The sequence below is a fragment of the Lissotriton helveticus genome, chromosome 4_1, assembly GCF_964261635.1.
Source record: "Lissotriton helveticus chromosome 4_1, aLisHel1.1, whole genome shotgun sequence".
NCBI classification, from domain to species: domain Eukaryota; kingdom Metazoa; phylum Chordata; class Amphibia; order Caudata; family Salamandridae; genus Lissotriton; species Lissotriton helveticus.
Genome location: NC_136063.1, coordinates 165,417,231 through 165,436,131, shown reverse-complemented (window position 1 = coordinate 165,436,131; position 18,901 = coordinate 165,417,231). Strand labels below are relative to the sequence as shown.

At 47.0% G+C, this 18,901-nt stretch overlaps 1 protein-coding gene across 1 annotated transcript in view; it reads right to left on the bottom strand.

Annotated features, from left to right (window-relative positions):
• Window positions 1–15,458: 15,458 nt before the first annotated feature.
• LOC144828457 (1-phosphatidylinositol 4,5-bisphosphate phosphodiesterase gamma-1-like) overlaps window positions 15,459–18,901 on the bottom strand; it is a 617,664-nt gene continuing 614,221 nt past the window's right edge. Inside the window, exon 33 of the mRNA XM_078686634.1 lies at window positions 15,459–15,643. Coding sequence (XP_078542760.1) covers window positions 15,592–15,643 — 52 coding nt within the window. The 3' untranslated portion in view covers window positions 15,459–15,591. The remainder of the gene's footprint in view (window positions 15,644–18,901) is intronic.

Sequence of the window (18,901 nt, the reverse complement as noted above, 5' to 3'; positions counted from 1 at the left end):
TCTAGAGACCCTCCGGACCACGGGCCCAGTTCAGCGACTCCATCACCGACCTCACCAGCACCCACGCACTCGCCTCCACGGACTACATCCTCCTCGGGGACCTGAACTTCGAGAACAACAACGACGTCAACTCCACAACGCTGATCGGCAACCTCACCAACCTCGGCCTCAGACAACTCATCACTGCACCCACCCACGCCGCCAGCCACACGCCGGACGCCGTCTTCTCCACAAGCACCTACGTCGCCTTCGACCACACCACCGAACCCCACTGGACCGACCACCACTGCATTCTCTTCACCTTCAAAACATCAACAACGCACCACCGCACCCAACAGCTGCCTCGCCGCGGCTGGAGCAAAGTCACCGAAGACCAGCTGCTCACCACCCTCTCCCAGATCCCACCCACCGACCCCACCAACCCAGACGCCGCAGCCCGCAACCTGAGACAGTGGATCGACGCCTGTGCCAACACCCTCGCCCCACTGAAGAAACCCTCCAAGCACGCATGCCGGAAACTGGAGAAGAAATGGCTCCACGAACGTACACCAGACAACCAGACAGCCCACAAGGACGCCACCCGCAGACATCACCACCTCATCAGATCAGCCAAGAGGTCCTCCTTCAAAGACCGCCTGGATAACAACGCACACGACAGCAAAGAGCTCTTCCGAACTATCCAACCCCAGCGCCAACACCAACGACATCCCGCCCGCGGAACTGTGCGACTCACTGGCCATCTTATTCCACCGCAAGATCACTGACATCCACGACAGTTTCAACACCACGACTGACCCGACCACACCAGACTCCACCCCTCCTCCGGACACCAACAACGCCAACCGCCTTACGTCCTGGTCCAACGTCAGCGACGACAAGACACGCAAGGTCATGAACTGCATCCACGCAGGATCTCCGACAGACCCGTGCCCACACCACATATTCAACAAGGTAGACACTGCCATCATCCCCCAACTACGGAAGGTCATCAACATCTCCTTCGAAACAGCGACATTCCCGGAAAGCTGGAAGCACGCCGAAATCAACGCCCTCTTCAAGAAGCCCAAGGTGGACCCCAAGGACCTCAAGAACTTCCGGCCCATCTCCCTGCTCCCATTCCCGGCGAAGGTCATTGAGAAAATCGTCAACATGCAACTGACCCGCCACCTCGAAGACAACAACATCCTGGACCCGTCCCAATCCGGATTCAGACGTAACCACAGCACCGAGACTGCCCTCATCGCCGCCACAGACGACATCAGGCGCAAAGTAGACAACGGCGAAACATCAGCCCTCATCCTCCTGGACCTCTCGGCCGCCTTCGACACGGTCTGCCATCGCACTCTAAAAACACGCCTCCAAGAAGCCGGTATCCAAGAGAAGGCCCTCGACTGGACCACATCCTTCCGCTCCGGCAGATCACAGAGCGTCCGCCTCCCACCCTTCCGATCCGAGGCCACCGACATCATCTGCGGCGTCCCCCAGGGCTCCTCTCTCAGCCCAACGCTGTTCAACATCTACATGGCCCCCCTCGCACAAGTGGCCCGCCACCACAACCTCAACATCATCTCCTACGCCAACGACACTCAGCTCATCCTCTCCCTCACCAAGGACCCACGCACCGCCAAAACCAACATCCACGACGGAATGAAGGCCATCGCCGACTGGATGAGGAACAGCTGGCTGAAACTGAACTCGGACAAGACGGAGGTCCTCATCCTCGGACCCAACCCCTCGGCCTGGGATGACTCCTGGTGGCTGACCACTCTCGGGACAGCACCGACACCCACCGACCACGCACGCAATCTAGGATTCATCCTCGACTCCTCCCTCTCCATGTCCAAACAGGTCAACGCCGTCTCCTCCTCCTGCTACAACACCCTCCGCACGCTTCGCAGGATCTACAAGTGGATCTCGAGCGAAACAAGAAGAAAGGTGACACAGGCCCTCGTCAGCAGCAGGCTGGACTACGGCAACGCACTCTACGCCGGAATCCCAGCCAAACACCTACGACAACTACATCGCATCCAAAATGCCTCCGCCCGACTGATCGTCAACGTCCCCCGCCGCAGCCCCACCCCCCCCCACCTGACAAACCTACACTGGCTCCCCGTCGACAAAAGGATCACCTTCAAACTCCTCACCCACGCACACAAAGCACTCCACAACACCGGACCAGCCTATCTGAACAGCAGACTCAGCTTCCACACCTCCACCCGCTAGCTCCGCTCCACCAGCCTCGCCCTCGCCGCCTTCCCCCGCATCCAACGAACAACCTCCGGCGGCAGATCCTTCTCCTACCTCGCCGCCAAGACCTGGAACACCCTACCTACCCACCTACGGCAGACCGAAGACCTACTCGCCTTCAGAAGACTCCTCAAGACCTGGCTCTGTGAGCAGTAGCGAACCCCCCCCCCCCCCCCTCAGCGCCTTGAGACCCTCACGGGTGAGTAGCATGCTTTACAAATTCCATGATTGATTGATTGATTGGCTTGATACCTACTTAAATCTTGAACACCAAGCTGTCCAAGATTCGGCTACTTGCTACGCATTCTTAGACAACTTCGGAAAATACTGCCTCTGCTTCCACACAAAGCACGCAGAACACTGGTACAATCCCTGGTGCTGACACGTCTGGACTACTGTAATACCCTATATTTGCTGGCCCCCCAAGACTACCACCAGCAAGTTGCAGTTGGTGCAGAACTGCGCAGCGAGGCTTCTACACAATGTCCCTAGAAATTTATCAGCCAAACCGGCACTGATGGGACTGCACTGGCTACCCATTACAGAACAAATACAATTCTAAGTGCTATACATAGCACATAAATCTCTGTGGAGCCCCAGTCCCAAAATACTAAAAAAATCTGCTGTCATTCTACCGTCCATCTTGGACCTTGAGATCTTCCAGTCAACTCCAAGCCACAGTCCCTAAGATTAGGAGGACTAGAAAGGGTGGCCGCCTGTTCTCTTTGAATGCATCCACTCTATGGAACTCCCTCCCCATCAAAATTCGGGCTGTGACCCACCACCTCGAATTCAGGAAGAAACTTAAAACCTGGTTCTTCTGGTGAGATTGGATACGTACAGTTGTGGCTCTGAGCGCTGGGACGCCTTCGGTTAGCCATGCGCTATATCAAGAATGTATAATAATAATAATTAACTGTTATTCAAAGTGCTGTTGGTGCTGGGTGTAAAGTTCACAAAATCGGTTAGAGGTTTAATGGTTTGTGGGAAAGATAGCACCTTCTTTCGCCATCTTAACTGTGTTTTTTTATGTATAAACTACCCCATCTGGAATTGAGATCTAGATTTCTCGCTATCCTGCTCACAACCACGATATAAACCTTGTTTGGCCTATCTCTATTGAAGTCTCCTCACAAAGATTAGTGGTATGGACAGACCGCTATGTCTAAGAGAAGAGATTAAGGGTGATAGTTACTCCTGCTGTTCAGTTCGAAGTGTCAATTATCAACATTTCTTGCAGCTAGTTGCATGCATTCTTCCTTGACAAGAGAGCTGAGTAACCCACCACCAAGAGTCACAGGCAAATTTTGCCCACCTGTGGGTACAGGAGAGATGGGAGAGGCCATTTTCTGCTGTCCACAGTCCACATGGTTGTGTTCGCCCACTTGCGGGTGCAAGATAAGCAGGAGGAAGGTGGAGCTGCCCATCCAATGGTGCATGGTGAGGGAGCCTGGCTTCAGGCTTCCTCTGTAGAAGTCAGCCTCCATGACTTAAAGCGTGCTTCCATGTGCTTAGCTCAGAAGCGGTTTCCTTACCAGCAAAGGAAGGCATTTCCACGGTGAGCCCTCCCACACACCTGACTGGGACCGCACAAATCTTCAAATCCCAGCCTAGCCACATGGCCCGTGCAACTAGAGTTGCACCACCTGCATGTTGGCCATTAGCCACCGGTGGGCCTGTCAGGACCCAAGACTTGATCACTGCAAATCAAGAGTTCCCAGATTATGCGGCAGCCTGAGCTGTGCTGCCAGGCTCGTGCTTCCCCATCCCCTGCCTTGGTGAGAGGCCTAAAACCCAGGCGGGATGGGGTGTGGGAGGGCAAAGGCAGTAGAGCCTTTAGGGGGTCCCAACCAGGGAGATACTGCGATAAGGGTCCCCTGGGGACGTCTAGGTGAGCATGGCCTCCGTCACAGGAATGTTTCCTGTCATATTGTGTCCCTCCGGGAGGTTCTCATTTCTCGTCTTGTCCTCTCGAGTGTGCTGGTCCAAGAATTTCATCTCTACCAGCACAATACGAATGCCCCAGGTGGACCCTCTTAATCATTGCCCCAGTTCTGAAAACCAACGAAAAAGAACTAGAAACATTATTCCTAGCTGTAGCATTCAGATGAGCAGCCTTCTTTGAACACCCATAATAAATGCTTCACACCCCCAGGACATTCCATCTAGACCTTTAGGGGGCGCCAAGAGGCAGGAGCTGGGAAGGGCTGTTGCTTGATTTACAGTAGACCACTAACTCAATCTAACTACATGTTTTTTGACTGCAGCAAATTTAATATATGCTTTTGGAGTTGGAATTACAGCAGCTGCTGGCGCTATACTTGCCCTCCAATAGATCCTTGTTGAAGGCTTTAGGGCCAGATGCATCAAAGGGTTTTACCCATTCTATTGCTATGGGAAAATGCTTTAGTACATATGGTCCTTAACCCCTTCACTGCGGCGGCTATTCCGCCGCAGTGCTAAGGGGGAGGGGGGTGCCGCGCGGCGCTCGCTTACTAGTGACGGAACCGCTCCGTCATGGCCCTCGGGTGAGCTGTGCTTATGACGGAACGGTTCCGTCACGGCCCCGCCAGCTCTTCAGAACGTCCGCGCAGGCGCGGAATTTGTGCCGCGCAGGTGCGGCGAGCAGGCCGTGACGGAACCGTTCCGTCACCAGCACAGCCCACTCGAGGCTTGTGACGGAACGGTTCCGTCACGAGCACGCAAGGGGTTAGAGTGTACTCAGTCCAATTACATGACCTCTAAAGAGTCTGTATCGTTATTTTTCATCAGTACTTCCCTGAGTCTGGAGTGTGTAATTTGGCTGCCTGCTGCCTTCCTCGGATGTTGTATCCTTCTCTAGAATCAGACCTTGATTCTGTTACCCATGGTCACCACGGTAGGCACAGGAAGTGCCACTGAAAGTCGATAGGGCATACATCCAATTGTATTGTCACCGTCACAGGGATGAGTGATTGCCTGGTTAGTTTGGTCTGCATGCATCCTGGTAGGTGTGTGCTCGTCACCATGTATTAGCACGATCATAGTTATCCAAGTAACAGATGGAGGAATCCAGGCTGATATGGAGCAGTCTCTCTGCCGTAGACCAAAGATCTCCACCTCCTCTAGTTGACCCCGTCACCCCACCACTCAGCACCAATACATCTACCACAGCTGAGAGTTCTGGGTGGTGAAGGGAGAATGGTCTGCTGCAAGTCAGGTTGGTGTTCGGCAGTCACCACTGCAACTTCTGAGCTTGAGAGACTAAAATGAAGTCAAAGAGGCAACCCAGGTTCTAAGTACACTAGGATTTGAGGTTCTATTGTAGGGCTTCTATGTGGCATTGCTCATTAGGAGAGTGCATGAGGACTCAGAGCCATCCCCACTGAGACCCAGCACTGATCCTGAAACATTGGGATCTTGCACCGAATGTTCCCAGACTCATCGTGGTGGAGGAAAGGCCTTGAAAGCCACAGTCTCCAGGACTAACCCAATGTTGGCCTTAAGTGGGACTTAGGCTCCTTGATGGTGAAACTCAACGATGTCAAGAGTTTTGTCATTGACCAATAGTAGTTAATAGCTGTGATGAACCCTCCTTTGGCAGCTGGCAGCAAGATACAAGAATACATGTACATCGACCTTCGAAGATATCCACAACAACTGCCATCACTTTCGCAAACACCTGAGTGGCTGAGGAAAGGCTAAATGGGCGAGTGGCAAATTGAAAGCGTTCCACCCCACCTTTAACCACAGGGACTGCAGTATGGGTATTTGGAAATAAAGTGTCCTGCAAGTCTAGGCACACCACCCAGCCCCCTCGGTCTACGGCAGACAGGATATGAGCTAGTGTATTTACAAGTTGTCCTTCCGCAGACAGGAATTAAACAGGGTAAGGTCCACCAAAAGCCCTGAGGACACGGTCCCTTTTTGGAAAGGAAATGAAGGGCAAGGTGTAACACTTTTAAATGAATACAGTGTCTATTGCTGCAACAACCATGGCCTTAAAAAGACTGGACTGTCCGCTGCACCAGTGGCTGGGAAAATTGCTTCTAGCCCTCTGAAATAGTGTCTATTTGTATTGTATTGCTGGTATCAAAAGCCCTAAAAAGCATGCAGTGGCTTGCCTGTCTTTAAAATTCTTCAGCATTGAGTTCACGTTTCCCCCCACACCACAAGAGTCTGAACCCATAGAAGGGCATATTCTTTAGAGATGCCTGCACATCGCCACAAAATTCTGTTGACCTCATCTAGGCATGCTACCCGAGGATGATACTGGTGCCAACAGCCCTGCTGAGGCAATTGTTGTGTCCAGACCCTTACGAATCATGTATTGAGCCACAACCTGTCCATCATGTACTGTCTGAGCTACAAAAGCTCTGAGGTCCGCCGGTAAGATCTCAATATCCATGTCCCACAGAGAATGTGTGTATCTGCCCAGTAAACAGACCACATTTATGGTCCTAAGGGCCAGGCTAGTGCATGAAAAAAAATCCTCTTCCTAAAAGAATCAATTCTGTTGGAGTCCCTATCTAGTGTAGTTGTTGGGACGAATGTAAGATTGACCTTACTAGTCAAGACCTGCACAAGGAGGCTCTCCAGTGTAGGCTGCTTATTAAGGAATGTCACTGGGTGCAGGCCTGTGTTGTCTGGCAAGCTGACAGGTGGGCATGGACAAGGCTTGGACCATGTAGCCAGCAAGGTGTCAGTGAAGGTGTCATTAATTGGTAGTAAGGGCTCTGATAATGTCGACCCTGGTTGGAGAATTTCTAAATGTGTTTGCCTCAGTGGAGAGGAGCTGTAGATCTAGCACTTCAGGTTTCCTCCAGCCGCCTCTGCAAAAAAGGCACTTTCTTCTGATGGTGGCCAAGCCTCACTTCAGTAGGAGTGTCTATCCCACTGGCATTTTGTAAATCCAAGTATAATGTATCATCAGTATAGTGATGGGGTTTCGTGGTCCAACATTGACATCCGGTCTTCCAGTGGTGTTGCTGGAGTCTACATCACATTGGTGCAACAAGAATCAGCATAGATCTTGATGCTGGTGTGGATTTCTGCTCTGGAGTCTGTAAAATTCCAGTGATTGGTACCAGTGGGACAGACTGTATCTGTATCAAGGGAGGAACTTCTATCATTTTTTTTGGGGAGGGGGGGATATTTTATTTTTTATTTTACATAATATAAATCTACAATCAAAGTAATCATGAATGCACGATACAGATTGTTGGTTGGGTAATCTCAGTTGGTATAGGGTAAAAAGTATATCAACAGTTCCTCTGAAAGAAAACATGAGGTTAGAGTTCAACACAGTACATATACATATACACATGCTAAGGGTCAGGGCCACCTTAATCCCCTTCTTCAATGAGGGGCCCGGTCCCACAATCATCAAGTCTCTTTCCCTGATCCTCCCGGTAGCAAAAGCAATCCCTCTTCTTCATCACCCACCTCTAAGCCATAATATTTTTTGCTTCTAGCCCTCTGAAATAGTGTCTATTTGTATTGTATTGCTGGTATCAAAAGCCCTAAAAAGCATGCAGTGGACAGCCCCTCGCTTTATATGTCACCTTCTAAGCCACCATATATAGATCCAAACTTGCTCTCCATTCCTTCAATGTGGGTAGGCGATGGGCACCCCAATACTTAGCTATATGCCGCTTGGCTACCACCAGCCCCAAATTAGCCAACAGGAGTTTTTTGTCCTGTCAGGTCCACGTCTGTGGGGATTCCCAGTATGATGAATTTGGCATCTAGCTCAAGTTGGACCGCTAGTATGTTGGGAACTTCCATCATTAATCAGATTGAAGACCTCTGCAACTATATGGGGTCCAAATGTGCAGCGTAGAGATCCAGAATCGCACTGAGATGCAGCATTTCCTCCTTGAAGGCCGCTACCTTCTGCGAAGTTGACAACGTCCTGGGGAACTCATGACAAGCTGATGAATCTGTTCTGAAACTGAGGGAGTGTTCTGTTTCTCTTGACTTCCCTTTTGAGCTATGGTGGCGGAATGGGGTTGAGTCCTGCTTTGTCTTTTTGTGTTTGCATTTGGACTTAGATTTTGACCTGAAGAAGTCGGACAGGAAGTGGATCTTTCACGAGAATGGACTCAGAACCCAAGACCGGGCCCACAACCTGGAGCAAGACCTGAGCTTCCACCATACCTATTCTTGTGTCTGGCAATGTATAGCTTTGCCTCTCAGTCTTAGATAACTTTTGCATGCATAATGACACACATGTTGCACAACCTAGTCCTGACAGTAGTCAAGGCACCAAATGTGTACCTTGTTTGGGTCCTTGACTGACATCTGCTTCCATAGTTTACGCCTCTAGTTTTCAGAATTGATAACTCTCCCAAGCACACTGATTTGGAAACGTTGTAAGAACTGAAAAAGTTGGGAGTGGAGCTCTGGATCCATGTCGGAGGATACAGCGTGAAAGGGACTGTATCAGCACTCAAGTCTAGTGCTAATATGAGGCCCCACCCTATCCTTTCTAGGACAGTATAAAGCCAACGTAGAGTTACAAGACACCAGCTACTGGCGTGCAGGAGCTCTGCTGTGGAAATTCTCCAAGTCCAGTTTTGATGCCTTAGAATATTCTAAGGATAGAAAATCATGCGAAAGAATCAGAATACACAATGGAAGGCAGAGTGGCCATCATTTACAGAGACCATATAGACTGCACCCACTTTGTTTAAACCTTACTTAGAACCACTTGATGAATTGCTAAGCTTCCTTGTCTTATATTGCCAATATAAGGATAGTACGTAGATCTCGGGCGAATAATTCTTGGCATACATTAGCTTCTTCACATACTGCATCTCCAAAGCACAGAACTTCTTTGCAACAGTACCTGAACTTGTCTCCCTCTGAGAAACTTACCAGATATGATTCTCTCCTTCCTTACATTTTAAAGCACACAATCCTTACTACTGGTGCACACTGCTAGAATGTCTTCTTGGAAGGATTACTGCATCATGTAGCCTGATAAATCTGTCTTCCCAGAGTTATTCCCCATGGTGTATCAAAACGTTGACACTTGTTTTCTTGAATTGTCCCACATCTTTGAGTTAGTAACTAACCAATGCACTTTGACATTTGCCTTTGTTGCTAACTGCTACGTTCTACTGTACAAAGTGTTACTTTGACCTAGTTTTACACTTACTGACGCGAGGTGATAGGCACCTATTACAACACTCTTTTGAAACTCTAGTTGTATGGATACACTTCGGGCCGGATTTATCATTTTTGCACGCAACTCAGTAAGACAACTTGCTGCACTGCGTGAAGGAAAGAGGGCAGAAATGTGCCATTTCTATTTAGATATGGTGAATTGTTGTCCTCTGCCTGCACTGGTGCACAATCTGCAGCCTACGGACAATGCAGGATCCCTTGCGGCATGGAACAAGGGTGCCTGCAGGAAAGGCAGGATTGTTTTTGTGCATGAAGGTATCTCTAGAAAGAGGAAACGACGAGGAGAATGAAGATATTGTCCTCGTTGCGCCTCTGGTGTGAAGGCGTACAATTCTGATGCATTCCCAGGTCTACCAGTGTTGGTAAATCTTGGAATGCTTCGGAATAAATGGATGGATGCTCAGAAACATTGCCGCTCCACCACACAGAGTAACACAAGGCAGCGATTTGCACTGCTTGCTTTACTCCAGACTTACCAAGCCGCGCACGGTGGCCTTGGGTGACTTAGTAAAACTCATTCTAGGTTTTGCATCGGCCTGCGTGGCGCAAGGGCCATGTAAAACCTTAATAAATCTGGGCCTTTGTAAATACAGAGTAACCGCACTTTATTGCACATGCCATTGCAAGGTTCATTTCTTAATCCTCTGAACTTGATATTAAATAATATCAATTGATTAATTACTTGTGTATATAAACTAGCATCTATTAATACAGTAATTATTCTGGGAATCATTTGATGTCGGACTGTATTTTACTACAGTCACATTAATCAACCTAGTCCCAACCCCCACTCACCCATTACCGTAAAGCAAATAATCTGTGAGTCTCTTACCTTTCGCTAGAGGATGCAGGAAATTGCCTGAGTTGGCTGCTACAAAACAAATGCTGTGGGGCGGAGAGTCCAAAGCAGAGTGGGATGTTAGGTAGGCGAGAAGAGCAATGCAGAGCGAAAGCACCACGATACAGAAATGTTCTGTTTGAATTTTAATCTCACATTGCTATGAAAAATGCACCCAGTAGATATCACTTTTCTTACATAATGGGTGTGAGCTTTTGGGCGGCCTCATGAGCTCTGAAAATTGGTGGTAGGATTTATTAAAAAAACAAGTACCACCCTCACACTGCACCTAAACTAAATGCAGAGATCTTTGTTTAGAATAAGCCTGATACACATGAGGGACTTGCATGTATGAATACGGTGCAGCGTTTGGAAGAAAGACTTCGTGAAAAAACATGTATGAATACGGTGCAGCGTTTGGAAGAAAGACTTCATGAAAGAACATGTATGAATACGGTGCAGCGTTTGGAAGAAAGACTTCATGAAAGAACATTGTCAAGTGAACTTGCATTCAATATTGGTTAATAGGTGCTTATATAAGTCATTGTGTGTCTTCACTTTTGTTTTGCAGCAGATTCTCCATGTTAGGCTCCTAAATGTCATCGCTGATACCCTTCTGCAGTGCTGCTGGAGCAGGATGAAGATATGTTGTGGTATCACCCACGACCACGGGGATGGACCACGACTGGGAGCATACATTGACCACTGCACATGGCTCCCTTGCAGAGCTGTCTCCTTGATGCTGCAGCATGTTCTGCGGGTCATGCCGATACCCACCTTAGGTTGGAGGGTCACAGTACGAAGATGGGAAAATAAAAAGAGGAGTCTGTGCCACCCTAGGCTGGAAACCAACGATTATTGCCTTGAAATAAGACCAATGGCTATCTGAATAAATACTGGCTAAATAGATTTATTTTCATACAAAGATTACACAGCTGCAAACCCCATGTTCTGCGTATTGGTAGGAGCTTACCGATGCACTATCCCTGTACGGAGGTGATCGCTGCGCCTGATGCAGTCTAGGAGAGCGTAATTGTGCCATGTTCAAAGGCCCAGCCGGGGAAAGCTGTCATAAAACAACACTTGTTTACTTAATAATGCCATTGCCCCAATATGCCAATGGCCAGGTATAGTCCGGCCCAGGTTTTCCCATTTTTAACATAATGCTGCACATCATCTAAATCTGATGTGCTGTGTTGTGCAAAGGAGAAAACACAAATTTACGCAAAGACCCCCCTGCTGTTGGTGACATTCCCTACATCGGCACTCAAACAAGGCTGCCTTGCGCTATGCACAGCATTCCACATGGTGCAGAGTTGAGTATGCACTGGACTGCACCACAGATGCAATGCATCGCTTTTTTGAAGAAAAGAACATATTTCCCCTTGTTGCGTGCTACAAGATGGTGTTAATTGTTTTTTGCAAAATCAGTGCTGCGAACCGTAGTAGGTCAAGGTTTGTGTCAAAATCTGTGGGTGTTCACATTGATCCGCCCTCAGTAAAAATTCTTAAAGCAAAGTGGTTATTGCACTGAGAAGTGCATTGTTCCAGCACACAACATATTTTGTGTTGGACAGTATGTAACCTACATCTCTTTACGTTGCATTAGCCTGGCACAAAGCCGTGGTAAATCTGTGCCCAAATCTTTGAGTGATACAGAAAGGAGCGTGTGTAAGAAGAGCTAGGTACAGAAGTAGATGGTCTAATTCTCAGAGGTGATCCGCACTGGAGTCCGCTCAAGCCCTACCCCTCTCCTTAGTTTCCTCAACCCAACACTGGTGACACCGCAAACATTCTTCACCCGCTCATAATAGGTTCTAGTTGATCCCAGCTTTTTGAACCAAGGAAAATCTCCTTGTCCAACGCTATCTCAGTTCATTTATCTGGCAAATTAGGAACAGCTTTAGCACAGGCTGGCCCCCGTTATTACAGACTATATACAAAGCAGGACCATTGCTTCCTACACTCAGCAGCGGCGGGGTAGACCCTCATTTTAGGGGTATATTTAATTGGAGAGATTTGGGTGACATCTCAAATTGCACAAAGAAAATTCTAAAGCCACTTGAACCCTCCAACGCTCTAGCTGTAGCCAGATGCATCCTCAATGAAAAAAGAGCACATTAGACAACGTGGTGTCCGTTCCAAGCTTAACCTCACAATCATTGTGTCTGTATAAAAAAGGGAGTCTTAAAGTAAATAGAGGTAGCGCTGGCTAGCCATGCTTAGTGTACACGTCAGATAAGTGCAATAAGGAAACCCCAGTGGCAGTGAATCTTGAAAATAAAGCCATCCATCGCTGAGCCCCGAAACAGGTATCGTTAGATCCTGAACAGCAGCACAGATGTGGTAGAAGCATCAGCACAGATGTGGCTTAGCAGCATCCACTAGGCGCTCTCCACCCTTTGACTATCCTCCATGCTGCGACTAGGAGGTTTATGTAGCTTCCTGCCATGATACAATGGGAAGATGCTTGAAGGGGGTTGAGGATTGCATAGTATAATGATAACTAGAAACAGTCTTCCTTCACCTGGACCCTTTGTCTAGTACTTAAACTGCCGTCTGTGGAAGTAGTGGGACTTGGCCTCATTGTATCAAGCTTTGAAAAGGCAACCTAATATTCAAATCTACCAAAAAGCAGGTAAACAAAAAACTCATATATCCATGGACTATGCCTGGACCAACACTGTGGTAACTGGGGTTCAACTCAATTACTTTTAAATGTAAAGCATTTAACTAGAGTGTGGAACTGCAAGACCCAGAGCAAAAGTGTGGCCCTGACATAATTGTTACACTTTGCATATTAGTAACCATCATCTGCATAATGTGAGCATCAGTAACCTAACCGTGGCAATCTCTGGCAAAATGATAGCCACCCCTACCGCTAATATTGTACTGAATGTATACGCGCACAATGGTGCATCAGCGTAACATGGACATAATTAGTGTGCATTCATATCATTATGGTGCACATCCTTGAAATTATATGGTAATCCTTAGATTAGAGGCAAAATTGTCTTTGTGTGGAATTTGTGCAGGTGAATATTTAATGGAAATTGCAAGCTGATGTTTAGGGGGCACTTATTTAATAAAAATAAACACTAGTAATCTGTAGGAAACAGTTTTGCTTTTTTTAAATGATAAAATGACATGTTTTTCTTTGTGGAGTATAACTGAATCACAATTTTTTTTTCTACCAAAAATGGAATTGTGTGTTTGATAGAAAAACATGTTTACATTCATAAACTGTTTCTCAGACTTTCATAGACAAAATGGTTGCATTTCCAAAACACGTTTAAAACGATATTTGAATTACAATTCATGTGGTTGGATATCGTCTGTGCTATAGGGCGCTTGCTGGTTTTCTTTCGTTCAATATGTGAAGACTTCTCACATTCATCTAGCTTTTCCAGGAGAATTTTCATGTAGCTTTTCCTGACATCACAGTTAATAGCCCTGTCTTATGATTTGGGGTGGTCAGTGGTGCTTTGGGTGTTCACCCGCTCTAATGTTGAAAGATGTTGTCAGCACTAACATTTATTAGCGGATCGCGATGCTTTTCATTGACCAGAAGTAGCGCTCACAGAAAAGCTAGGAGACCTCGTTCTAAAACCTAGCTTAGGCACTACACAAAACCTTTACAACTGTGAGAGGTTGTGCAACATGCTAAGGCGTTGCCAGGTACTGTTCCTAAGTATGCAAGTTAATGGTAAGACCAATGCATAGAGGACAGATCTCTATGCATTCACACCACCCTTCGGCCACCCCGCGCACTCTGCAGCAGATTATCAGCCCTTGACCAAAATGGCTTCCCTGGGATTTTGCTCTAGTAGAACTGCATCGTTTAGCCCTGGGCACATGAGCTCCATCAAGGACAGTGCATCGTTTACATATGCTCATAACACTGTGACTGGCAACTAAACCTTCAGACACATATATACATTTAAAATAACAAAAGCATGAATAAGAAAAAAATATATTTGTATATTTATTTATATATTTATGTATATATTTATATATATATATTATATATGGTCTCGAAAGTTTCTTGTCTTTCACCAGGTCTTCTTGTTCCGGTGGACGCCATCAAAAGGCGTCATTTGCTAAGAAGCTCCCTGCATGCAGAGACTGTCTCCCTTAGTTGTGGGAAGTTTATGGCTTAAATGGCCTTGGAAGTTCCTCTCTGGGATGCACTGGTAGGAGTGGTAAGAAAACAAGTCTACAACACGTTTGACATTCATGATGTGGGTGCTGGAGGAGCAGAGCCATACCACTGCGGGTGCCTGGCAAGTCCATCAAGTCTCAAGTGCCACTTCTCCAAAAAGTTTAAATAACATCCATAAAGACTGATTCGTGGAGTTAATGCATCCACTGGACAATTGAAATGTAGCTGTAATCAGCCGGAAACATTCAGTAACAGAGAGACATAACACAGTTTGTCCACAAAGAGGTCTCACAATGTCCGACTTACCACTTTGCGTTTCTTGACAACATCCCTGTGGTAGCAGCAAAGACATGTACTGCTGAGAAACTACTGTTCACGCAAAAGACTCACGTCTATAATGGCATGGGTATGCAGCACAATGCCCGTTTTTTGTGCATATGCACACCCCACCGACACAGAAACAATTATAGCAGCAGCAAGGCAGCATAGTGCTCTGAAACTGCTTGCACAGGGGGCCGCAGCTAATCCATATTGGCTGTGTCTAGGATCATCCATAACACGTAGCGAAGAGCGTTGGCTGTGTCCAGGACGATCAGGCGTATTAGGTAGGATAGTGTGTTGGCTCTTTCTAGGATGTTTCCAGGATGATCAGCCATAAGGAAACACTATTGGCTATGTCCAGGACAATCATCTGTAACAGGAAGGAAGGAGTGTTGGCTAACTGCAGGACAATAATCCTTAGCAAGTACGAAAGAGTGTTGAGGTGTCCAGGAAGATCATCCCTGGCACGTCAGAAAGAGTGCTGGTTGTATAGAGGACAATCATCTGTAATCGGTAGGAAAGAGTCTTGACTCTGTTAAGGACGATCATCTGTAATCGTTAGGAAAGAGTCTTGACTCTGTTAAGGACGATCATCTGTAATCGTTAGGAAAGAGTCTTGACTCTGTTGAGGACGATCATCTGTTGAGGACGATCATCTGTAATCGGTAGGAAAGAGCGTTGACATGGTCTAGGATGATCACTCGTAGTAGGTAGAAAAGGCTCCCACTCCAGTGGGAGAAAGCCATGGGACACCATACAGGGGAGCCTTCTGTGACGGTGCTTGGTTCTCTTACCGGTATGAAGGGTAAAGAAATGTAGATCCAGGAACAAAGGCTGGAGCTCCAGAAACATCTCAATTGCGTTTGTTCACCATCTGTCTGTCCCGCTTCTTTTTCTCCATCAGTCTGGGAGAGAAACAAGAACGTGGAAGTCATTAGAAGATTCAGTGACTGCTTTAAAAAAACAACAAAAAAAGTTGCAAACATTCAGATCTGCAGGTCATGTTGTGTTTTCATAACTTGATGTCTTACTCGAAGTTCATAACTGCTTATTATCCTTGAAGATGTGCAGGGGACTGGTTCACCGGATTTGTGTGCTTATTAAAACAAACCGGCTGTGTTTTGCAAGAATTCTAGCACTGGATTGATGGTCCTATTGGCTTTCTTACCTACTATTGATCTGCACTTCGAAATTATTTTCAAACCTCGACCTTTTCAATCCCACATTTTGGCATTTGGATCTAGATTTGTAACCTGGGTGACAATATAAAGACTCGGACCCCTTATTCATCTTCTTAAAAAAAAAAAAAACAAGCCCTGAAAATGCAATAGGTCTCGCCTTTGATTAAGTTAAAGCCATTTGCTTTGCTAATGGTATTGTATAGCAAAGCAAATGGCTTTAACTTAATCAAAGGCGAGACCTATTGCATTTTTAATGCTTGTTTTTAATGGCATCCAGTAATTGCGTGGAGTTACCTGACACTAGACAGAGTAGAAGGCCCACAACTGGAATCTTAAATGGGCCATCCAAGGTATAAAATTAGTTTGTTTCGCCCAGGTCTGTATTCTCGAATGTTCGTTTGATCTCTTGTCTGCTTTGGCTTACATTTATCTCTCAGTAGGGAGCCACAGTCCTAAGTGTAATGTCCCCTAGTGGATTAGCCCTGTATCTCTTTTTCAAGTTAAAGGCCACAACGTGTAAATTGGCTCTGACATACACGGAAAATTGGAAAGGCTTGTGAATAAGTAGCACTAAGGGACTACAACAGGTACTACTACTCATTGCAATGTAATCTCCTACTGTGTGCGATAATGTGTAACTTGTTCTTCATTGTGCCTTACCCTCCTTTTTCAGGGGGGCGTGATATGGAAAATGTAATAAAAAAAATTTAAACAAAAAAAAGGCCACAACGTGTATATTTCGTGCACATGTATTTTCTGCAGTATTTCGGTGCTTTTCATTTTTTTGGTGATAAATGGAAAATACCTGATGACGAAAACTAATAGCTGATAAATGGGGAAAGGCGATAGTTAAGCTAAGTTGAGCATGCGATTAATCTCAAGAACACAAGAGGAATGGCCTGCAGAAATCTTTTCTTCAAACACACCTCCAGTTGTTAAGAGTGTACTAATTGTACAGCTCTTTTATAGATAAAGTCTCAATGTTCTGAACACAGTGTTCTCTTAAGAGCAAGGGGAGTTTGTTAAAAAAAGACCTTGAAATCACAGTAAAAGTCTGAAAATCACGATAGGGAGCACAGGCACAAAAACAGGCAGTGATAGAGAGCGCGTGTGCAAAAACAAGCTACGATAGATAGCGCAGGCACCAAAACAGGCAACGAAAGGGAGCACAGGCACAAAAACAGGTAAGGATGGAGAGCGCAGGTACAAAAAGAGGCAACGAAACAGGCAACGACAGAGTGCGCGTACAAAAACAGGTAACAATAGAGATCGCAGGTACAAAAACAGACAGTGAAAGAGAGCACAGATACAAAAACAAGCAACAATAGACATCTCAGGTACAAAAACAGGCAACAATAGAGAGCGCAGGCACAAACAAAAGCAACGATAGAAAGCTCTGGTACAAAGACGCAACAATAGAGAGCACAGGTAGACAAACCGGCAACGATAGAAAGCGCGGGTACAAAAACAGGCATTATTAGTCAGTGTTTACTGTGACAACCTACGCCCAAACCGGGTGCCCTATTGTACCCAAAATGTAAAATTAAAAAATGCACTTTTACTTTAAAAGAGACATGTCTCTTTTTTCAACAAGCAAAAGAAATTCCCAGGTCTTAAACTTCAAATGCACGTTCCCTGAATCTCGATGAAATGACTCTAAGGTACGCACTAGGGGGCAGATTTACGACTTCTGGCGCATCTGCCACCACTGATGCGCCGCATTTACAGTGCGGCGCACCGTGGCGCTCGGATGGGCAGATGCGTGACGCATCCCAGACGGAAATGCAGCGCATTGCTGGACTTGCGTCGCAAGCGCACTCAGCTCCAGCAAGGCTCGGGGGTGCCCTATCTCTAACATGCTGCGTCAATCCTTACGCCTGCTTCAAGTAGGTGCAGGGTTTTGACTCAGCATGGCCCTAAAAGTGACTGAATGAAATCAGGTAGATTTCACTCAGCCACTTTTAGGAGGCCTTCTTGTGGTGCAGGGCTTTACAACGTGACGCATCTCCCAGGTGCGTCACGTTGTAAGTACCCCGCACCATGGTGCTGGATTTGCGCCGTCGCTGCGTCACAAAAGTGACGCAACGGCGGCGTAAAAGAGGTGCAAGGGGCTTGTAAATCTGCCCGAGTCGGTTCTGAGCATAGCGCATTGTATAAGAATTCAGTTGTTTGAACTCCTTACAGTGGTATTGGTAGCTCACAGCCGCTTCAGAGCGCTAGCGGCAGGACAAGTATACATACATTCATTTTATATATCAGACACATTGCTAACAACTTCATATACATGGGGGATGCACCGGCGACCCCTAAGAGACAAAAACGTACATATATACCTGAAAAGCGTCGGTCTTCCCCACCTGCCTGGTGCACCTGTGTCCTCACGGGCGCAGCACTCCCAGAACACACTTGTGCGCTCCCTGGTGCAAGCCTGGTCATTCCTTTTAGCTCCTCAGGGATTCGCTGTGATGGGCCAGCCCCTTTTCTTTCTTACATAACTGAAGCATCAGAGGGATCGAGTTTGGAAGCAGATAAAAGTGCTTCCTGTCAGTCAGTGCAAAGGGTCGAAGGAGTTAGGCCAGAATGCCTGAGGTTGCCTCGACTCATCAGCGTTGCAGGACACGTCCCTGGGCCACTGGGTGGGCTCGATCCATGCTTGTCATCGTGTAACAACGGCTGAATTGTGTGTTCCTCGACCTACTTTAGCCTGAGCTTAGAAACTCACAAGTGAATGAACCCCCTACCTGCGCTCTGCCTCTGCGCGCGTTGAATAGAAATGCTTACGTCATAGAAGTTCAAAGCGCGCTACGTGTTGCCGTTTTGCATATGTCGTGCGTAGCCATCATCAAGCAGTCATAGATTTGAAGGAGCATCTAACTCGGTGTATGGTGGGACTTTTAGTTTCACTCTCCTCATTAGAAGTAAGGGATTGAAACTACCGGTGCTGTCGTCCTGGCTAACATGGCACAACTGGCTGGGTGTGTC